Raw genomic sequence first — 21,717 nt, forward strand, 5'->3', positions numbered from 1 at the left:
ACACAATTAAACTGCAATTAGAAACTGATGCATTTTCAATATGCAGTCAATACATGTACACACATATTTCCTCTAATGTAAACATTTGTTCTAAGTTACAAATTGCTGTCTACAGCATTTAACTGGAAGATGCATATCTGTATTTTGTGCAATAAGAATATCAAGCAAATTAGAAAGAAGATTAAAGTGTATGAAGTACTAAGAAGTTTCATTAAGTATTGGAAAAGCTAACATTTTATATGAAAACGGCACAGTATGACAAAGAATTTGACAGCAATTAAACTTAAACATGAGCTTGGGCATACTAACCTGCATACACCCATTTTTCCTAACCATTATAGAGAAACTATGCACTTCTGATTTCCTGCTAGTCCTCTCTTTCTTTACTGCATCCTGATGCATTAATAAAAGCCCTGAGACTTAGGATTCTTTGATTCATGTACTTGTAAAAGTAACATAAGCAAGTCATAAATGTAAATTAGTCATTTCACTTGTAACTCATACAATACTATGTATATACAAAGCCTGCATTAACACGCATGTAGTGCATATATAAAAAAAATAATATACATACCTATGGTACCACCAAGTGCCATTGCACCTGACATCTGAGCCAACAACTCAGGTGATGGTTTAAGGCCTCCAAGAGTTGCTGCTAAACCTCCAGCAACACCTATCATACCTAAAGCGTTGCCAAGACGAGCAGTTCCTTGAGTGGACAGACCAGCCAGGGCACCAACACAGCATAAGCCTGAGGCTAGATACATCATCTTTAAAATAAGGAAAATAGGTATGTTTATGTGACACTGAGGTATATAGTGCATAATACATCATTATTAAAATCTTTCCCATTACTACACAAAAGGGGGAGAATTCTCCTGAACGTGTATCACTTGCCAAGTTATTTGTTCTTAACTGAAATAAAAGTCAGACTGAGAAACTGTCATAATAGATGTGACTTTGGACAATTAAAATGTGACATCTATTAAAACATTTTCCCTTTGTTTCATGACCTTAGTTCATCTGTATTGTGCAAACCAAATCTGAGTCAAATCAACTTTCCTCTAAGTTCAGAAGAAAATTTTTCTTTAGTACAATCCAATTAGCATTGGCATTAAAGTTTAACTGTCCTAATTGTTTTAAGAATAGCCTTAGAATTTACTTATAATGCATCTGAACTGCTGTTTTCAAAAAGGATAAACAAACTTAATGAACTGAGTTGTAAATAACATATCTATATCACTAAAAAAAAAAAAAAAATACCCAGTGCTTGTATAGTAATGTACTACAAGCCTCCAGGATAAAGCTGTTCTTAAGTAACAGAAGGTAACTCAGAAGGTAACACATATTCATTTTGCTACCTATCACAACAAATGCAAAAAGTATACCGTGAAAAATGCAGTAACTACGCTTCTCTGTGATGAAATCCTATCTCACCTCATCCAAATGCTGCATCTCTCCACTGTCATTCAAAGTTAAACTTTGAAAAACATGTAAATTGAAGACTGTTTTTTGTATTCCTATTAATATTTAAGGTGTAATTTAGGAACTGTCCAATAAATAGTACAGTACCATCTGCTTAAGAAGAAAAAAAAATTCTAAAGGCTTTTAAGATGTGCAGATTCAGTATTTAGGGCATGACTGCAAGCTTAAACTTAATCAGCTTCAGTCTGGTCTCGTGTGTGTTCAACGCAGCAAGCACTGCAGAGGTGTGCTGTACTGTGAATAGTAGGCTCAGAGCCGAAAAGCAGTTAAGCGCAAAGTGCTTACCTGTTCAATATTATAGCCACCACTGAGAGCAGCTGCATAGCCTCCTACAAACACACCACCAGGTAGCAGGTACAAGTAGTTGTACTCAGGAGGATCTGTGGGACGTTTGAACATATCCAGCATTCTCTGTGTAACTAGAAACCCGCCTGGCAAAAAAGAAAACCCAACAATTTTACAAACACAAAATTTGAAAATAAGCACAAGCCAACTAGGAAAAAAATATTTGGTTAAACCATATTATATTACCACATGGAGAGAAGTTAACAACTGATAACAACAAAGCCTTTGAAAAGCTATTAAGTTGGAGATCTACCAGTAAACAAATGTGAAATTTTGGTGAGAGTCTTTTTTTCCTCAGCTGTTGGAAGGAATTCATCAAAGGAGTAGTTTGAGAGCCCAGAGGGCTAACTGTAGCTCCATACTCTATAAACAAGAAGAACTCTCCTATTTCTTTAGATTGCTTGCTTCTTTGCTCATGCTCCCAACTATCTACCTCCTCAGAAACAGGGACTGTATTACAATAAAGACTCTTCATCCACGATGTGTTTCCACAGCACAGCAGGAATGCATCGCTTGCCTCAGAAGTCCACAACGAAAATTCTGCAGATGTTTTCTGATCTTGTTATCAAAATGCTGACTCTATGGTACAGCTTTGTTTATGACTGCTCTTTTCCCTGTCCACCCTAGCTGGAATACAATATTTATAAGTCACATGGCTCAATTTCACTTTTTCCTTTTTTTTAAAAAAAAGGAAAAAAAGAAACACTATAAACCTGCATCTGTTGAAGATCAAGCAAACAGAATTTTGTTCTATGCCACTGGTATATTTTGCAAGTGGAACAGGAACACAAGGATAAATGCAGTATCATCTCTGGATAAACAGGGAGAGATTATTTCATACAGTTATCACCCAAAGGATGCTCTAAAAGATAAAACATTTAAATGCTTCCCCCAAAGGAAGTTACTCTATGAAGTGTATGAACCAGGTATTTTAACTACTGTAAGAATTTTTTTTCTTTATTCATGGATGTTCTCAGACCCTATTTCCAGGACAGTATTTCTCAAATATATACACTTGAACTAGAAGAAAAATAAACGAATTATACAAGTGTTTTAAGTTACTTTCAGAGAAAACTAATACCCATACCTGCAATGTTGACTGACGAGATAAAGGCAGAAAGCACTGCCAGACTTTGAGGAACATTTTCAGGTATGTAATGTCCTCCCATCAATACCAGTCCACCAACTGCAGTTAGTCCTATTTAAAAGAGGAAAGAGTTATTGAACCTAAACAGATTTACTATTACAGCAAGCTTCCTTTCAATTGTCAAGCTGATACTAAGTTAATTCAAATTTTGTACTGTGCTCTCCATATTAGCATCTAAAGACAGACCGCCATGAGGGTTTTTTTTCCCCAGTAATACAAACATGTTTCAAAAGAAGAAAGTTGTATGAATGAAGTTTTGAAGTGCAGTCCCTTCAAGGGAGGGAGGAGGAAAAAAAAACAAAAAGAGGAAAAAGTTGATAAGCTGAAAACAACTTGTTTTCAGCTGCAAGCAACTAGAATATAGAATTGGTCAACTTTGATTTCATTATTCAAATCACAAAAACGATCCAAGTCTGACAGAAATGGTACAGTAGGAAAGATCAATTCATGCTGATCATCAGATCAGGTACTCAAGTTTTTTTTTGTTGTTTGTTTTTTGTTTTTTGTTTTTGTTTTTTTTTTGTTTTGTTTTTTGAAAAGGATTGAAAGCTATAAATCTTACAGGTCACTTTTGGAAAAACCCTCCTCCTCCCCAAAAATCACGTGGTTTGAGGAGAGACAAATAAGGAAGGAAGCAAGCAAGCAGAAGAGAAAGGTTATTTTAGGGGTAAAATTTTGGAGAGACTGAAAGAAAGATGTATTGTGTGTTGTATGACAGGGGAGACTGCAAGTTAAACTTTAAACTAGATGCTTTAAGAGTGGAAAATTACTTACAAAGATCAAGAATACACAGCATCATGTTCACCTTTCTTTTGAAAAACCATACTCTCCGGAAGAGCATGTTTCAGGGTGTCATTGCTATTTATGAAAGTAAACTCAGAGGTATAAAGGCTCTTCAGAATTAAAAAGGCATACTATTAAAATTTTGCCTGAAGTTCAACTACCTTGCACCTACCTCACAGAAAATGAGCAATTCTGTAACAGCTACTTACCTGAGATAGCATTAGTCACTGACATGAGTGGAGAGTGAAGAGCAGGAGTCACACCCCAAACCGTATGGTACCCCACTATTCCAGCTAGGCCAAATGTCGTCACCATTTGTGTGAAAGCAGCGTTTGGAGATACAACGCCCAGTCCTAACATTGTAGCTAAACCTAGAAGAAAACCATAGCTTTTTAGTGACTTCTGAATAGTTTCTTATATTTAAGCTCTGTACAACACTAGGCCAGTATTGAGCTAAACGCAAGAGTTTTGTACACAGACTCTTTCCAAGATCAGATGGATTGTCTTTGTCCAGTATAAGGCTCTGAAGTTTCTTTTAAAATAGAAAATAAATACATAAACACGATGCAGCCACTTTTACTACATATGCACATAAAGCAATAAGGATATTTTTCTTCCCTAACACTGCCTCCTCTCACTCTCCTGTTCTATAACAAAAATGTAGAAGAGTCACAATCATGTTAAGAGACTACTGCAAGACTTAAAAGTAACAAACACTCAATGCATTAACTACTAGCACAGAATTTCTGATGTACACAAACATTAAATGACAGCAACTGCCAGCATTTACTTGCGAAGACAACTCCTGTTCCTAACACTTAGGGAAGATTGTGGGCATTTAAGTCTCACAATCCACAAAGGTTGAAAAAAGCAATGCCATTAAACTGATTCTGCTGCAAAGTATGCACACAGTCCCTTGCAGGAGCTTGCAAAATTTTAAGTATTTTACTGAGATTTAATTTAAAAAGTCAAAAACATTTATGCTCACAGCATGACTCAACACTGCTGGAAATGTTAGTATTTTTGGTTAAATTTCTCAAGTTTTATTCTCCTCTTCAAAGCAATTACTGCAGGGCACTGATTTTGTACTGGAACATACCAGCCAACCAACTGCTCTCCCAGATAGCTACTAAATTGAATGAGCAAGATGTGTACTCATTTAAAATATTAACCACATAAGAATTACTCTACACTGATTCTCCAACTGTGGAAGTCGCCTACCTGTTGTATATACAGATGCACTAGTCATAGTTTTTCTAAAAGGTGTAATAGTAGCTGCTTTTTCCGCTTCCAGCTCTGCTACAGTCTTCTGCTTCACAGGGGCTCCTTGAGGAATGTTATTTGGTGGAGGTGCTGGAAAAATTACCTTGCCATCCTGACAAGAGATATTTACAGTTATCCCTAACGTAGTAGATTCTTTAAAAATAGAGTCTACTCTTCTCTATCCTGTAGCTCAGATGAACCTCAACATCCTAGAGCCATGCCATAAAAAGTCTCCTCTTTCCACAGAGTTTGCAAGGCTGGATGAGATAGATGTACAGCTTGACCAAATTTATTATATTGATTCACACATTTTTCTGACAAGATTTAACATCAGTATCCCAGAACACCTGTTAACAACACAGCACATGACTTGAAAGCAGGAACCATAGGGACAGTTCATTAATAGAAAATATTTTTCCAAAATAAAACAGAGCTATGGAAATGTCAAATTCTGCTACAGATCTGAAATGCAATCAAAATCTGCCCAGCAAGGTCCCAGACATAGTGTCTCACTTGCCTTTCTCCAACCCTCTGGAGGAGTCACACCTTGAGTTGTCAAGCCTCGAAGCTGTATGCCTGCTTCAGTGGCTCAGGAGAGCTGAAGCCATCCAATGCTTCCTCCAGAGTAGGTAATCATAAACATTAGAAAATCTTGGTAAAATTAGCCAGTAAAACTCAGAAACAAAAAAAAGTAACTCTTGCCTAAACTACAGATTACTATTTTCTAATAGAACTTAAAAGTACTCCACATGTTGTAGTTACACCGAGAGCCTTTACTGGCTCATGCCCTAAGCTTGTATTAGGCAAGCAAAGACAGAAAAATAAAAGTAGCAGTGTGACCATAGAGAGGTAAACAGAAAAAAGCCAGCAATGCAGAGGTTTAGAGACTCTTGATGAGATTGTAAGAGTACTCAGCTCACAAAACACAGACATATTTGGCAAGTTTATCATCATAAACAGTTAATTCTTTTGTCCAAAAAAAAAAAAAAAAAAAAAAAAAAAAAAAAAAAAAAAGCTTAATCTAGAACATACTATGCACACATATCCTTTCTGATTCTGAAAAGGAGAATGTTAATTCCTGGTCTTATTTCAAGCCTCCTGGACAGATATCTAAGACAGCAGACAATGATGCACCGAGTAGAGAAGGCGCAATCACATGGTTTTCTCACACGACGGTCTAGTTCATAATCGTGGAAAGAAATGCACACTCCTGATATCCACACTATACCTATTTTGTGCCTGAATTTCACAGGGTTTTTCCTTTCCCCTTTCATGCATGAAAGAAAGTTCAGTGTGAAGAAATTTGATTCAATTTAGCATTAAAATCATTTCTCCCCGTCAAAGTTACTCTTAGAAGAACAAAAACGTATTTATTAAAGCAAAGTTAAAGAAGAAATGCTTTCCAGTCCTTTAGCAGATATTTCAAAAATGTTACATAGCCATGTTTTTAATCACATGGATACAATCGGTAAATTCAAATATAATATTTTTCCTTTGTTTAGTAATAGGCACATTAGGCATTTGTTTAATCATGACAGGTAAAAACTTACAGACAGAAGCAAAAAGGTTTCCCTTTACAAAAAAGGACGAAGGACTATTCGAATGAATACAAACGTGATTACAGGTAGCTTGATGGACAGCATATGCAAAGTATGTAAGCATGCAACATCTTTGAATGCATTTTAGGAGACAGCACTGATAAATGTAGAAGTAAACACACAGGTTGCATCACGAATTAGAAAGATATCATTTATTGACCTACCTTCATTACTACAGTTCCCCTAATAACATGATCCAGAGTGCCATAATCAAATTCATCTTTTGGATCAAAGTAGAAGTTCTCTTTGTCAGGACTAATAGCCTTTAGGAGTTTGATAATATTATTGGAATATAGGGTACTGGCCTGGGTAGCCATTCTGCTAGGCAGGTCCGTGTAGCCGATGTGTGTAACACCCTTTAAAAAGTAAAGTATTAAGCATTCATTAAATCTCTAAAGAAGCATTTTCAGAAGGACGTACTGGAAGAGATGATACATATATCCAAATAGTTCAGATTATTTCTGTCTCTAAACTTCTCTAGAACTGTTACTGCAGCTTTACCAGTAGTAGCTGGGGGCAAAGAGGAAAGGTATTATTCTTGATTTAGAAAATTTAGCGTGACCAGACCAGACCAAACCAAACATCTTACTTGCAACAAGCGTGAATAGAGAGGAGGATGTACTGGTGCAAGAGCCTGCCTCTCCCTTTTCACTTTGACAAAATTAAAATCTAAAGGATTACTTAAAACCAAATAGCATAAGCAGCTACTCATTTTCAGCACTCAGTTTACAAAATACAATCTTCAAATTAAGTATGAAAATAAATTCACGCAAACTGAGAATGATCTGCAGTCCAAAGTGCTCACCTTATGAACGTACAATTCTCCAGGCTTTGTAGTTTCAATGTTTCCTCCTGCTTCTGCAGCTAAATCCACAACAACTGAACCTTCCTTCATTGATTCAATCATATCTTTCCTAAACAATACTGGAGCTTTTTTACCTGACAAGACAAGACATAGTAAATTAAACACAAAATACAGCTTTAATCTGTAAAGCCCAGGAGACAAAGTTTCCCCTGCCCTCATCTTCATAAACCTCTCACCTCAGAAGCTATATTTGCATTTTATAGGTACAAAGATATGAATTTTTTGCTTAAGATAAAATGTCACGGAGGACTTGCTTACCTAGACAGAGAGAAGATATGCTGGAACACTCAGCACCCAATGCACATATGCAAGGTGTTCATGAGCAGTCTACCAAAGATTGTAGAAAGTCTGATTTTGACCTTAGTAAACAGACAACCTCCAGTCTTACAATTCAAGTCATAGCTAAGTAACAAAAAAGCCACACTACAGGTTGTTGTGCAATATAAAACACTGAACTTTAAGCTCTACCCTACCGTGTTTCAATTACAAAACACAATCCTATTGCAACTGCACTTGCTTCAGTGCACATAGCGGATATTAGATGTAACAGTGATACAATAAATATGCAGAACTACTACATATTCTTACTTTATTGTCTTTTTGTTTAATAACAAAATATGAAGATATTAAGTCAAAGACTGCTGGTTTGTAGCAACATAAGAGAGCATCGATAAATATTTACTACTTACTTACAAATAATGCAAGGGTTTTAACACATATATAAAATAAAGAAATCTCAAGTATTAGTTTATTAGGATTGTAGAGTAGATTCCAGTGCACTACTATTATCCAGCAAGTCTGAGGAATCTTCAACTTTCTTCTCAAATGACTCCAGGTTTAGGGAAGACTTAACAGATGAGGGAGGCACAGAGTAAATTACACAAGCACTCAGAGAAAGCTCAGAAAACCAGACATTTCAGAAGCAAAGCAGAGTCTTTCCAGCAAGACAATCTTTAGATACAAAAGAATAGTATAGAGTGAGCTAGTAATTATTTCCCTGCAGACTAAAGCTTTTATTTTCTTTTTCTAATGAAAATGCAGTTGCAAGGAAAAAAAAAGGAAAGAAAGAAAGAAAGAAAGAAGAAATGCTAAAATGATAAGTTTTAAAGGTGACTGATTTTTTTTCTTTATCAGGGAAGGGAAAAGGTATGTGCTTTAAAAGAGATAATTGATTTACATCTCCTTTATTTTCACTGCAGCAACACCCCCAAAACATACAAATTTACACAAAATAAAAACAAGCATGTTGCACATAAGACATACCTGGAATAAGTGCTGTAGTGATGATGATATCAACATCTTGGCACTGTTTTGCAAAAAGTTTCATTTCAGCTTCAATAAACTCTTTAGACATTTCTTTAGCATAGCCACCTTGTCCCTCTCCTGATTCCTTTAAGTCTACTTCCAAAGGCTCAGCACCAAGAGACTTGAACTGTTCCAGAGCTGCAGCTCTACAGAAAGAAAATCAGAAGGAAAGAAAAAAGAAAAACAAAACATGGACTACATAAAAAAAAGGAAGTCTGTTTTAAGCAACAGCTCAATATACTTTGAGTTTGGAGGCCACTTTAGTAGCAGTTGTCTTCAGACAAGAGATAAAAAGCTTATTCTAGGACTAAGGAGAACAGGATAAAAACATTTTATTTGTTAAGTGGAACAGAAAGAACATTTGCATCACCAATTTTAGGTTCTGCATGAGAACACTTTGACTAGGAATTATAGCAGCCTACAGTTTCCTGTATAGTCAAATGAAGTTGCCCCAAGGAGGTATCCAAAGCTGGGAGCTTAACTATTGACTAAGTCTGCTCACCTGTTTCTCTTACCTTCACTAGACAAGTCTAAAACCCTAACTTAAATGCCTAAGATGGGTGACAGATACACTCCATAGCCTGTGTCCCCATCTTTAAATATGAAACGGGAATACCAGTAAGTCCTTTTTCACTGGGAATGCAACAGAGCTTCTGAAGCCTCTGGATACTACAGAGATCAGAGTCTTAAGAACCTTAGATGGATGACAAACTCCTTCAAAAAACTAGTTTCACATCAAGTTATACCACAGAATATGACAACAGACTAAATTCTAGGGGTGAGACAAACATTCACCATATGCAGGTATTTACTACAAACATCCTTGTACGTTAAGATAAATGTACACAGGATGCTGAAGAGCATTTTGTATCTGAAAAGTTTCAGACAGATTTTTTGCTTTTAAGTAAAATGATTCTTTTCAGTTTATTTTATGAATTATGCTGTTTTGCCTAACATAGACTGAAGGCTTTTTCCATATTGCACATAACAGGTATGGAGATACTCATTTTTATTCTTTCACATTAGATATAACTAATTAGCACTAGGTGCTGTTTCTGCATAAAAACAAACATGTATATGTATTTTTAAGGCAGATACAATGTTAAGCACATACAAATTCAGTATTAGAAGACCATTTAATATAGAAAGTTTAATCAAATTTGTGCTTCCTATTGAGTCAATAAGATAATTTTCCCAGTCTATTGCTCTAAAAATGACTATTGAACAAGAAAATTCTTCTGAATGAAAAAAAAGAAATCCCAAGCTTAATTCTGCTTCAGTTGCAGTCCCTGTTCTTTCATCTTAAAGACATGAGTTCCTTAAATAAAATAATTTTCTCTCCCTTTTTTTTTTTTTTTTTGGTCCTTTGAGCAGATTGAAAGGAGTCTGACTTCAGAGAGATCTGACTAGCTTGTTCATCTGGGATCAGGCAAGTGGAGATGAATGAGAGTATGCGGCTGTAAATCTGAATCAAAACAAGCTGTAAATGAGAATATAAAGAGTCTTTTTCCACTATTTTGCCTTGTGTCCTCAAGAAGAGCACAGACACAAAATTCTGGACAAAACCCCTCTCTTTCTCATTTTTATAAAGCAGGACTTTGGTTCATATGACTCTGGTTGATTTAATAATACAGAGTCTTCGGAAGGTTTGGGGGAATAAAAAAGGAATAAAAATGGAAGAATAAGGCAGGAATAAAAGCAGCAGGCAGGGATTTGTGATTCAATGCAGCTTTCGCTGCAATACAAACAGCTACAAAGCTATTAACCTTAAAATCATTCTATATAGCCGTTACTGTTTTCACACACCCACCTAGTATCAAATCCACGAACCACTGCACCCATCGACTTAGCTGCTCCTGCAGAAGCCAGGCCAGCAACTCCTCCTCCAATAATCAAGACCTAGAATGATATCATTATCACACTTGGCCCACAAACTAAAAATAGAGTCAGCTAGAAAAGTAGCAAAGTGATACTGCATTCACAACAGTAGAGATGCAAGTTATTTTCAGACACAGAACCTAAAGCAACTCTGGCGAAGGTAACCATCACAGCTTTTAAACTGTTACTGTTACTTCATCTATCTATCTGCGGCTGACTATTTAAACAAGTAAACGCAGGCTTTCCCCTTGCTTTGGTTTAATTTTGGGGGAGTTGTTTTTTTTCTTTTTAATTCGCACACTTTCACTTCTCTTCATCCCAATCCACCTGCAACTCCAGTCAAGCAAGCCCTTCCACCACAGCTTTCAACATGCCAGAACTCTTAACATCTCTGACCTTTCTTTAGGTCATTTCTTTATGACTGCTTCATAACCTTCCCCTATCCATCCATAGGGGTTCTGACATTTAAAAATAAGTAAATATAAATAAAACTCAAATTATTCTACTCTTTTCCAAAAAAGAACTAAAAGCAGTAAGCAAAAATTACTAATCCCATATGAGGAAAAAGCTTTTAACACAAGCACTTTCAGCAGTGGTTAGCTGCATCCAGGAAATGACCTGTTCTTCTGCTCAGTACTTACTTTACTGTACGTACCTTGGCTGGAGGAACTTTACCAGCAGCTGTGATTTGACCCGTGAAAAATCGACCAAAGTGATTTGCTGCCAATACAACAGCCTTGTAACTGTCAGGTAAGGAAGACAAGAACACATTTCAGTATTTTCCCAGATGCAACTTAATGCCATTCATTGACAGCACTCAAAAGAATACACTCAGACCAAAGCATACATACAATGAAACAAGTTTAATGTTTTACTCCTGAGCACAAGTTTAATCCTCTCTCTCTCTTTGCTCATTCTTAGAAAGAATTTGTAGACAGCAGTATGCTCAATGTAGAATTATGAATGCATGATAAACATGTAACCTGACAAAAATTCACTCTGTCATCTCTGAAGCTATCTTCAATGACTGCAACTAGAGGTTTGTTAGGGAAGGAACTACATACAAGCAGCTACAAAAGCCAGAGTAGTTTTGCAGTAAGCAGGAATGCAGTAAGCATTTAGGGAAGCAAACAACTTCAGAATAAGATACTCGGAGCTCTGGGGGTGGTGGTCAAGGGTCTGGGAGCCCTGATCTTTTCCTCCTCAATCCTACCAGTGAGGGGGGAGGATGGGAGGAGCAGCAGATGTATTTTACAAATTAACAGCTGTCTGTGCCACTGGTGTTGGCAACAGGGTTTTGGTTTTTATGACCACAGGACCCTGCTTGAAGACAGGCAACTGATGAGGAGAGATGGGATCAATCTCAATAAGCAGGCACATATGTCTTTGCAGGTAGGCTGGCCAGCTTGGTAAGGAAGGCTTTAAACGAGGAAAGAGAGGGAAAGGGAGAGTTATAGAGACAGGGCAGTCAGCAAAACACAGCTCAAGTCGGGATGCCTCCAATGGGTACCTGCAGCCAGAAAAGTGCATCTGGGACATGACTATGGAGGATCCTCTTGCACCCCTCCTGGAAAGCCTGCATGCTTGATTAACTCTCTGAAATACCTGTACACCAATGCACAGAGCATAGATCTCTAATTCTTCCTGCTTATTCCCTGTGTGCAGTCACAGAGCCATGATCTCTCTGCAATTACAGAGACATGGTGGGATAGCTTGCATGACTGGAATGCTGTTATGGATGGCTACAAGCTTTTTTTTTTTTTAAAGAAAGAAAGGCCAGGAAGGTGAGGTGGTAGAGCTGCTCTTTATTTAGTTACTCAATAATTTAGTAACTGCCAACTTGACAATAAACACCTCAAGTCTACAATGCCAGGCACAAAACATGAATACATTTGAGAGCAATTACTCTTTTTGTTTGCACCTGCCACAGCCTTGGCATTCATATTGAGCACTCTTCTCACTAGATAGCTCCCAAAAATGTTAGATGCTAGTGACAGACACTCTGCATTGAAGTTGTTTTAAGGATAGCTCTCATCTAACCCAGAGCAAAGTGGTACTAGACTAACCAGTCCAGGAACTGAAAGAATCCAACTTTTTTTTTTTTTTAATCTGCTTTGATTTGAGAAAGTTAAAGTTGTTAGGCACCTTCAGCAGGTTCATCCTGCTTCAAATAGCTGTAGGAAAATAAAGACACAGAACTGTCTTAAATATACCTAATATCAAAATACGTTGCTTTGATATTTACTCAAGATGAAAAAAGAATAAAAGGTTTCATACCCAGCAATGTTGGCCATGGAGCTAAGTGCATCATATCCCTGAGCAATGGTGACCCGTGGAACCTGATCCATGGCCAAGACGGTAGTTTTCTTTTCTGCAAGTTTATTCAGGAGGTCTGGATTTTGGGCTGGATAGATAAAACTAACCAGGGTAGCAGCTGTCTTAAAAAGATCCGCCTCATGTACACCTAGTGCAGGGTTATATATAGGAGCCCTCACCTGAAGAAAGAGAGAGGTTTCCAAATTAATCACTAGAAGTAAATCAGGGCATGCCCCCTCTTTTTTCTCCCCAGCTTACATTTTGTCCATTCACAACCAAAGTATATGATGAAGGAAGTGTATTAAAGGCTGTTTGTACAACTGAACTCAGTAAAAGCTCAGCTACAACTCACAAATAACTGTTAGCTCTAGGTAGACAGGTGACAGAGCAGTAACAGCACATATACTTGGAAAGAATTCATGGCTTCTAAGAAGCCATTACTGACTTTTGTAACAGACAGCTGTCCCAAAACAGGTCATTTTGAGGCAAAACAGATTAATGAACAGCTGTGACAATTAAGTTCTACAGGGAAAAAAAAAAAACTCCTAAGTTTACGATATACCATCATATATAAAGAACTTCAAGCACGAAGTCTAGCAAATACCTGTCTTGATTTGTAATGACTTCTTTTAGATTTTTTTTTTAAATAAAGAAACAACCCACTTACCCAAAATGTTCACAAACTAACTCACAGACATGAATTACATTCAATCTTGACAGTATAGCTTCAGATAAAACATTCAAAGAAAGCCACAACATCAAAACCAAGGTCTTCTTGCCTCAAGACTGTACAACCTAACACCTCTTAACTTTACTTTTAGCAGTTTTCCCACATCAGCTACAACTCCTTGCTGTTCAATTGCTGGATATCCAATTGAAGAGAATTAGAAATTCTTCTTCAAAACTCCAAAGCAACTTTTCTTTGAGAGTAACTTGAAGTTGGATGTTACTGATCTTGGAGAAGAAGTTGCTTAGAATGGGGATCTTTTCTGATTAGTGTTCTGAACACAAGTTTACCTTGCTCTAGAAAACATAACTCCAAGGCAGTGAAAAACTTGATAAGAGATTGTCCTTACATTCTTCAATGTTCCTATTTACAGAAATACTCCTATATACTAGTTTATTAGTTTAGACCCACACCTGAGCTATATGAAAAAAAGAAAAGATGACTAAAATTAAATCAGAACTTAGAATGGAAAGTATAAATTTAGAGCAGATTGTTTACTGAACTTCTAGGAGACTATAAGAAAGGTATTTTTTTTTTTTCAGATAAATATATTAATAAAGCAAATTACTTTGACAACTAAATCTGAAGCCAGTACTTCCTTGGTCCCCTGGATCTTTGCTCCGACTTCTCTGTAATGGTCATCAGAAAATTTGGAAGCTTCTCCAGCACCAGATTCCACTACAACGTTGAAGCCTTGCTTAACTAAGGCTTGAACTCCAGCTGGTGATAAAGCTACCCTCTTCTCATTTTGAAATATTTCCTTGGGGACACCTACAGTCAGCTGTTTATATGGAATTCCTGTAAGAACAGCAGATAGGACAGCATTAGTTGCATGAAAGATCTTAAGGTTTACTGAATTGATACTAACGGCACACTTCAGTGCTGTATAGAGACATTCAGACGGGTCACATTTAGTAATTTTCCCTCCTCAGGAAAGAGGAAGCAGAATCACTTTTTCCAGCAGCGTATTCTACATTTCTTTAAACTATACCGTCTTTCCAGACATCCCTCTTCCCTCAGATATTAACAGGTCAGTGCAGTCACCACAAAAGCACTAACAAGCTTCTGGTGCAGTTTATATCCACCTCAGTTTATACAATCAGTAACAGTATTCTGGGGATATCATATTCTAAACTACAGTAAATGAACTTAACTTCCTCTCTATGTGTTTCAGTTTTTCTCTGAAGAAGCAAATGAGTTTGAGCAGCTGATCCACATTTTAACTGAACATTAGTTCTGAAAGTCTATCAAAATCATGCAACAGTTGTCTCAGTTCACTGTAAATGAGCATAACTTTCATACCACAGGAAAAGTAGGCTGAAAGGCACAATTTCATTGATGAACTGCTTGGACAGTCATTACAGAAATTAAAAACTTTACATGAATACATGAATAATCGAATATCTGACTACTAGATCAATCCATCTATATTTCTTTAATTTTATCTTTCTGTTTTAAGGTATTCCAAGTTCTACTAAATAATGCCAAGAAACTTGCAGAAACTGCAATTTATCGTTTTTAGCTTAAGGTTTCAACTTACAAATCTCCAATTTTACCTACAATTTGAGGGCCTTGAGTTAAATATTTGATAGCTGAACTTCTCTGATCCCATCAAATGTTTAAACTTATTATATATGCATACATAGTCTCAGACAAGATAATCACATAATCGAATTACCACATTGTTTCAATTACAAAAAACCACATGGAGTCCAGCATGCAAGACCAGTTCTGCAACAGCTTCCACTGATCTCTCTCCAAAATTTAAAATTTGCATTGTGGTATTTATACATGAGAGGCCTACATCATATATACTGCACTGTTAAGAATAGAACTTAAGCAGCCTGAGAAGCCACTCATATTAAAGGCCAAGCTAAAAAATAATTAATTGATTAAAGGCTTGTTTTATAGTATCAATCTTTTCACTTGACATAAACAGTTTAATTTTGACAAAAAGACGCATATTTAGTTTAAAAAATAGTACTAGAGAGTTAAGTGTCTTGTATGTTTTAGAAAGGCCCATTTTCTTGTCTCTTCCCCCCCCCCTTTTTTTTTTAAAAAAAAGAATCAAGTAGTTCCTAAAGGTACCTTACTGTGAGAATTTTGAGGAAGGGAATTATTTGACTTTATATCTAAAGTTCTTACAGCTATAAAATGAAACTGGGACTAATAGGTGCTTAAACTTGAAAATCAGAAAATGTTTAGAATAACAGTTCTTACGATATGGCATCAACTTGTAATGTTCTGAAAAATATAATGTATAGTTGCTAAGAATTGAGATTTAAAAATCTACCCACACTCAGACCTATCATCCATTAAAAAAAAAAAACTATCCAACAAGACGACAGGATAAAAGTTCACTAGAACTGCATTACTTCTAATTATTCCTACTCTTCCTTTTTTAAAATCTTTCCCTCTAAAACTAAACTGATTAAACAGCAGCAAGTAATTTTGAGACAGAACTTTAATATGTTGGAGAACACCAGAAATTCTTTACATTACTAGATAAAATCAAATTCAAAAAAATGTATTTTAAAGGAACAGAATGCACATCTAGAAGAGCTACAGAGGTAGCAATGTACTTTGTAAAGATTTACTTCATCAGCATACACCACATTCAAACATCACCGTGCAACTTGAGGCATCACTATCGCACCACCACTAGCTACCTGAAACCTATGGTAACTGCTGACATCACTCAAAATAATACTCTTGCTATTCAGAAGATAACTTTTCTCTCATCTCTTAAGTACTATGCAATGAAGTCTGCTTCTGACTTTTGATAAATTAACTCAGTGAAAATACAAGAATTCTCATTTTTTAAAAGCAGAAATGAAATCTAACAGACATAATTCCTTGTTAGACTAACAGATACGAATCATGATTTGGGAAGGGTGGTAGCTCGAGGACAGAGGATAGAAAGCTTTCCAAGAAGCTCTGAGAAAATAAGAACTGGAGTACTACCTCCTCTTTCTCCTTTTCAAAGATTTACAGTGCACAGAGGCAAAGAAAGAAAGGAATAAACTACAGCATACAGGGACTAGAAGGATAACTGCAAATTTAGAGGCACTTGAACTATTGACTAAAGCTCATACATTTTTTTAAAAAAAAAAAAAAAAAAAAACAGAGCTTTTAGCTTGTAATGCCAAGCTCAAAGGACAACTGTTGCCTCTATTTTCTTTTGTCCACTTGCTTTGTGTGGAAGACCAAATAAACCAGTAGAGCAAACAGGTGGGAAGGACAGAACAGAAGGTGCACTATGTGCCAAACGTGTCTCATTTTCTTCATTAATATTGTTAGGTGTTGCTTGCAATAAAAATATGTTCAGCTTTTTCAGAAGAAAAAAAAGCATTTGCAACTTCTTTTGTAGGCAGAATGGTCAGAGACCAATAAGGAGGCCTATGTCCTGCTCCAAGGCTTTGGTAGATGAAGTCAAAGATATTAAACAAGTTTCATTCTTCTCACACCCTCTTTTCCCTTCTGTCCCACTACTGACTTTCTAGCAACCAAAACTCAAGTGCACAGATTTCAGTTTCCCAGCCTTTAGCTAGAGCAGATATTGTTCATGAAGTAAGCTATTCAAAACCTTTTTGACACAAAGAATCAGTGTGAGGAGGAATTCACTACTATCACAAAAGTAGAAGCACTAAATTTCACAAGCCATAGAGTCTCCACATCAAACACGCAAATTATAGTTCAGAAAAAAAGAATGAGAATATTGTATTTTTAAATAAGGCATTCTTATAACTGTGCTTTCACCCCCCTCAACGTAATCTTCACTGTTTAATGAGACGACAGCAAACCACAGTCTCAGACTACAAGAGAACCAAAAAAGTAGATAACCTGGATTCCCAATCTTCAAAAAGTACATATATTTTTATGTATGCATATATATATATACATGTATGTATGTAAATGGAGAAGAAAGTGAGATAGATATAAAACATTTCTTCTCCATTTAACTTCTATCTACAAATTGAATGCTTAAAGAAGATCCTAAATCAAAATCATCAAGAGAACTCAGAACAAAGTATACAGAGTAATACAGAAAAATACAACTTTTTAACCTCGGTGACCTGATTTCAGGAGGCAGCCTATACAAAACAGTATCAACAAGTGTTAGAGGCTGACTTAGAGGAAACAGACAGAAGTTTTCACTATATACTACACTTTCTGGGATGGGAAAAATGGGATACAAAATTTGCCCAATTAATAAGACATTTAAAAAAAAAACAGCTTTAAATGAACCATCTCACCTGTTCTGAAGTAAGATGAGGATGTATTCTGAAGAACAGCAATATGATGTAGGCAAGAAAAAAAATGGCATAGAAGATTAAACACACACACACCTTATCTCTCTTCTCACACAAGTAAGGAGAAGTAACAAAAGAAGTAAAACTATAGGAGAATGTTTATGCTTTATAAACACTGTACAGCTCATCTAGAGATTTGAGAGTAAAATATTATGTGTTTCAAAGTCTTGGAAGAGTTAGAGAAAAAGGCTTTTTTTGTTTTTGGTTTTTTTTTGTTTTTGTTTGTTTGTTTTTTTTAATGAAAGCTTTATAATAGAAAGGACATTAAAAATCCTAAAATAGAGAGGGGTAGAAGTCTGAATGCTGCAGTATATAAAACAACTGGAAGCACATTAGAAAAGTCAGAATTGGTTACTACATAAGCACCAGGGTTTGGAAAAGTTTTGTATCTATTGCTGAAGCATCTGATTGCGATAAGACACTGGAATACTTGTTTACTCTAGTATAGAAATTACTGTTTCTAAGAAATAAAGAAAAAGGTAGCAAGACAAATAGTGATAGGAAAGTATCCATCCTCCTCGTTTACTGAATACAAATTTTCTCATTACTACATAGGCATGTTATGTACATGTCATATATGCTGGACAAGGTGAAAGCTAATCTAAGAGAGTGCAAGTAATAACTACAGGCTTGAGACAAATTACACAATCACTACACTTTTCAGGAAAGTTATTCTTCCAAATAATGTTACAGTAATTTTACCAAGTGCTACTATATTCAAACACAATTTCTAGAAGAAAGAATAAAATGTAGTTATTTTGAATCAAAGCTCAACAGCATATAAAAGTTCTTAAAAGAGTATATGTAGGCAACAGCACTGCTGAAGTGTCATTCAGTTGTTATTTATACCCTTGATTTGTCCTCTATCAAATGGCAAATCTCATGTTACCAAGGTGAGACAAAAGAACAGTTTAATTATCAACCAAGAGACTTAATCAAACTTTACAATTCTCAATATTAAATGTCTAGCATAAATATAAGTATAAATATAAAGCTTTCCTCAATAAAGGCTTTCACATGAAAGATCTGAAGAGGACAGCACTGAATGCTTTAACATGTAACACCAATCAATTCTCTCTTCTCATGTAAACTCCTGTATTTTCACAACCAGACATTTCTATTCATAAACAGTGCTACTTTTCTAGGCCTTCAAAAGATTTAATGCGTCACCTACAGTGCACACATAGAAGAACTGAACATCACTGTACAATCAGAGTAACTCTTTGCATACGTATTTTATCTGTTCAGACGCAGAAGCCCCAAAATCAGAGGTGAAGCCTCTAAATTGCTTCAGGGAGACCTGACTCATGCAAGATAAGGGGCAAAAATAGCATTAAAGTACTTTTACATATTCTTCAGTCCTCTAAGTTGTCAAGCTACACACAGTGTAAGATAGAACATGCCCTCCCTCCCCCCCCCCCCCCGCCCAAAATAATCAGCCCTGACTTTCATACACCAGGCTCTCATCATATGTTGGAACCAAAGAGGTTCCATCTCCCACTCTCCCACACATTTTTGAAAATATCTGAATCCATCCATTATCAAGATGTAATCAGTATAAATGTATCAACAAACCCTGTAAGTGAAGATTCAGCTCAAAGCTAGAAGATGGTACAACATAAAAAATGTTTCCTGAACAAAGAACTTTTCAGATGCAATAGTTAATTTATATACAGTCATGCTGACATTCTCTTTTTGTGACAGAAGTATCTTCTCCATATGTACACAAACAGTTGGGTTTGCAAAACTCTTGGGGAACTTGGGCCTTTACCTGAGAAAGGCATTTCTTTAAATATTCCCTCCAAGCAAGATAATTGTCAGCAGGAGCTCTGATCATCTACCCCTTAAGACTATTTGGACTCAAAGTATTCACAGTGAACACAGACTCTTTCTGCATAAGTCCTGGAAAACTTGTGTAAAACTGTACTGCAACTGATTGATGAAGATCAGCTGGCTGCTAACCTGATTTAAGTGTTCTTTTTAATCTTTTCCATACTAACACAAAACCAAAAGAAAAAAAATCCCACAAACTATTTCAGGAGATTATTTAAAACCTTCATGGTATGAAATGAAAGAATTATTTTTGATTGTTTAATCAATTTACCTGGCTTCAGAGGTGCTTGAGACCACAGTATTTGGTGGGTTCCAAACATTCGGAAACACGGCATCTTTGCAGAATGCACCTTAGGTGGTAACACATTGCCAAAGATGGGAGGTGAGCACGCACTAACAGCAATACGCAGAAGGCTCGCCATGTTACCCAGACCTCACAGCGGACTCCTTGTCAGCTACAGGATCCCTACAAGCCTGCTGCTCATGTAAGAAACAAACAAACAAAAAACATTGATACTAGAAAGAAGGTACGCAAACTCACTAGCTTAAGTCCAGTTGATCCTAGCCATAGGATGGTCATTTCTCTCTCCCTTTTCCTTCCAGGTAGAGAACAAAGTCCACTTTTCCACACCAAGTCTGAGTAAATACCAAAACTAAGCCAACAAGCCCATGTGAACGCTAACATCACAAGCTGATTTACACATTGATATTGTTCTGTGACTCAGAATTGCATTCTCATTGCCAAAACTGCAACTATTTGCAGAAAACAGCTATTTTCAAAGAGTATTTTGGAAAGTCTTTGCTAGAATTAATGTATTTCCCCCAGAATACGCCAAGAAAAAAAGAAAGAGCACTGAAAGCTGGCATAGACTATTGGCAAAAAAGGCACTAAATAACCCCAGAGCCGAAGTTAACAGAACCCCAGGCAACTGCTCAGATTAGTTCATCTTTTCCTGAAACAGCACGAGATGCAAATTTGAAAACGGGGCGGTTTCCCGTGCCGGAAGGCAAATGACCCGCACTCCAGCTGGAGCTCCGGAAAGAGGCACCGAGCGCGGGCCGCCGGCAGAGGGGCGGGCGAGGGGCGCTCAGGCCGCGGCGAGCGGGGCGGGCAGCCCGCGAGGAGCAGCCTCCCCGGTTCGCTCCCACCGCTATTCGTAGCGCGCGGCCCCTGGCTGACCTTGGGCAGGCCGCTCGCCCGTTAACGGCCGCCTCGCCACCCGCTCCCTCCGCTGACGCTTCCTGCCCGCTGCGGCCCCGCGACGGCACCTGGCACCGCACCGCACCGCCCTCCTCGGGCCAACGGCCGCCGCCCGCCCGTTAACGGCCGCCCCGCCCGCGGGGACAACGCGGGAGGCGGGGGCGCCGCCCCGGTGCCCTCCCGCACCCACCGCGAGGAGCCCGGCGGGCGGGTGAGTCTCCCCCTGCGCCGCGCCGCGCCGCGCCCGCCGCCGGAACCGCCGCCGCACTGACCGACCTTGGGGTGATGCGGCGCGGGGCGGCGAGGGCAGGGCAAGCGGGGCGGGGGGCGGGGCGAGGCGAGGCCCCGCCCCGCCACCCGGAAGGAGTGCGGGGAGCGCGGAGGGCGGGGCGCGCGCGGCCGCGAGGCTCCGCCCTCCCCTCGGCGCTCGGGAGGGGGCGGGAGAGCGCCGCGCGCCGCCTGCGTGGCGTGGCGTGGCGTGGCGTGGCGTGGCGTGGCGCGGCGCGGCGCGGCGCGGCGCGGCGCGGCGCGGCGGGTCACCGGCTCCCGTGGGGCGGGCGCCTCGGCCGCTGCCGGGCTGCGTCGTTGCGGCCGCTCTCCGGGGGCAGTCTGGGGACGGGTGGGCTGGGGCTGGGTAGCGCAGGCGTCGCGACGGTTG

The 21,717-nt window shown here is 38.2% G+C and overlaps 1 protein-coding gene across 3 annotated transcripts in view; it reads right to left on the minus strand.

The window, feature by feature from the left end:
* NNT (nicotinamide nucleotide transhydrogenase) overlaps positions 1 to 21,387 on the minus strand; it is a 43,447-nt gene extending 22,060 nt beyond the window's left edge. The window contains exons 1-14 of one of the 3 annotated variants that reach the window (XM_062600595.1): positions 21,336 to 21,387; positions 20,130 to 20,335; positions 14,281 to 14,510; positions 12,947 to 13,164; positions 11,325 to 11,412; positions 10,602 to 10,690; positions 8,750 to 8,937; positions 7,427 to 7,560; positions 6,786 to 6,977; positions 4,982 to 5,135; positions 3,970 to 4,131; positions 2,918 to 3,028; positions 1,771 to 1,916; positions 575 to 770 (exon numbers count right to left, since the gene is read on the minus strand). In XM_062600595.1, the coding sequence (XP_062456579.1) occupies positions 575 to 770; positions 1,771 to 1,916; positions 2,918 to 3,028; positions 3,970 to 4,131; positions 4,982 to 5,135; positions 6,786 to 6,977; positions 7,427 to 7,560; positions 8,750 to 8,937; positions 10,602 to 10,690; positions 11,325 to 11,412; positions 12,947 to 13,164; positions 14,281 to 14,510; positions 20,130 to 20,280 (2,059 nt within the window). In that variant the 5' untranslated portion in view covers positions 20,281 to 20,335; positions 21,336 to 21,387. The other 2 variants (XM_062600596.1, XM_062600598.1) reach the window with 2 other exon arrangements.
* Positions 21,388 to 21,717: the final 330 nt, after the last annotated feature.

Source organism: Rhea pennata, chromosome Z (assembly GCF_028389875.1).
Source record: "Rhea pennata isolate bPtePen1 chromosome Z, bPtePen1.pri, whole genome shotgun sequence".
Classification (NCBI taxonomy): Eukaryota; Metazoa; Chordata; class Aves; order Rheiformes; family Rheidae; genus Rhea; species Rhea pennata.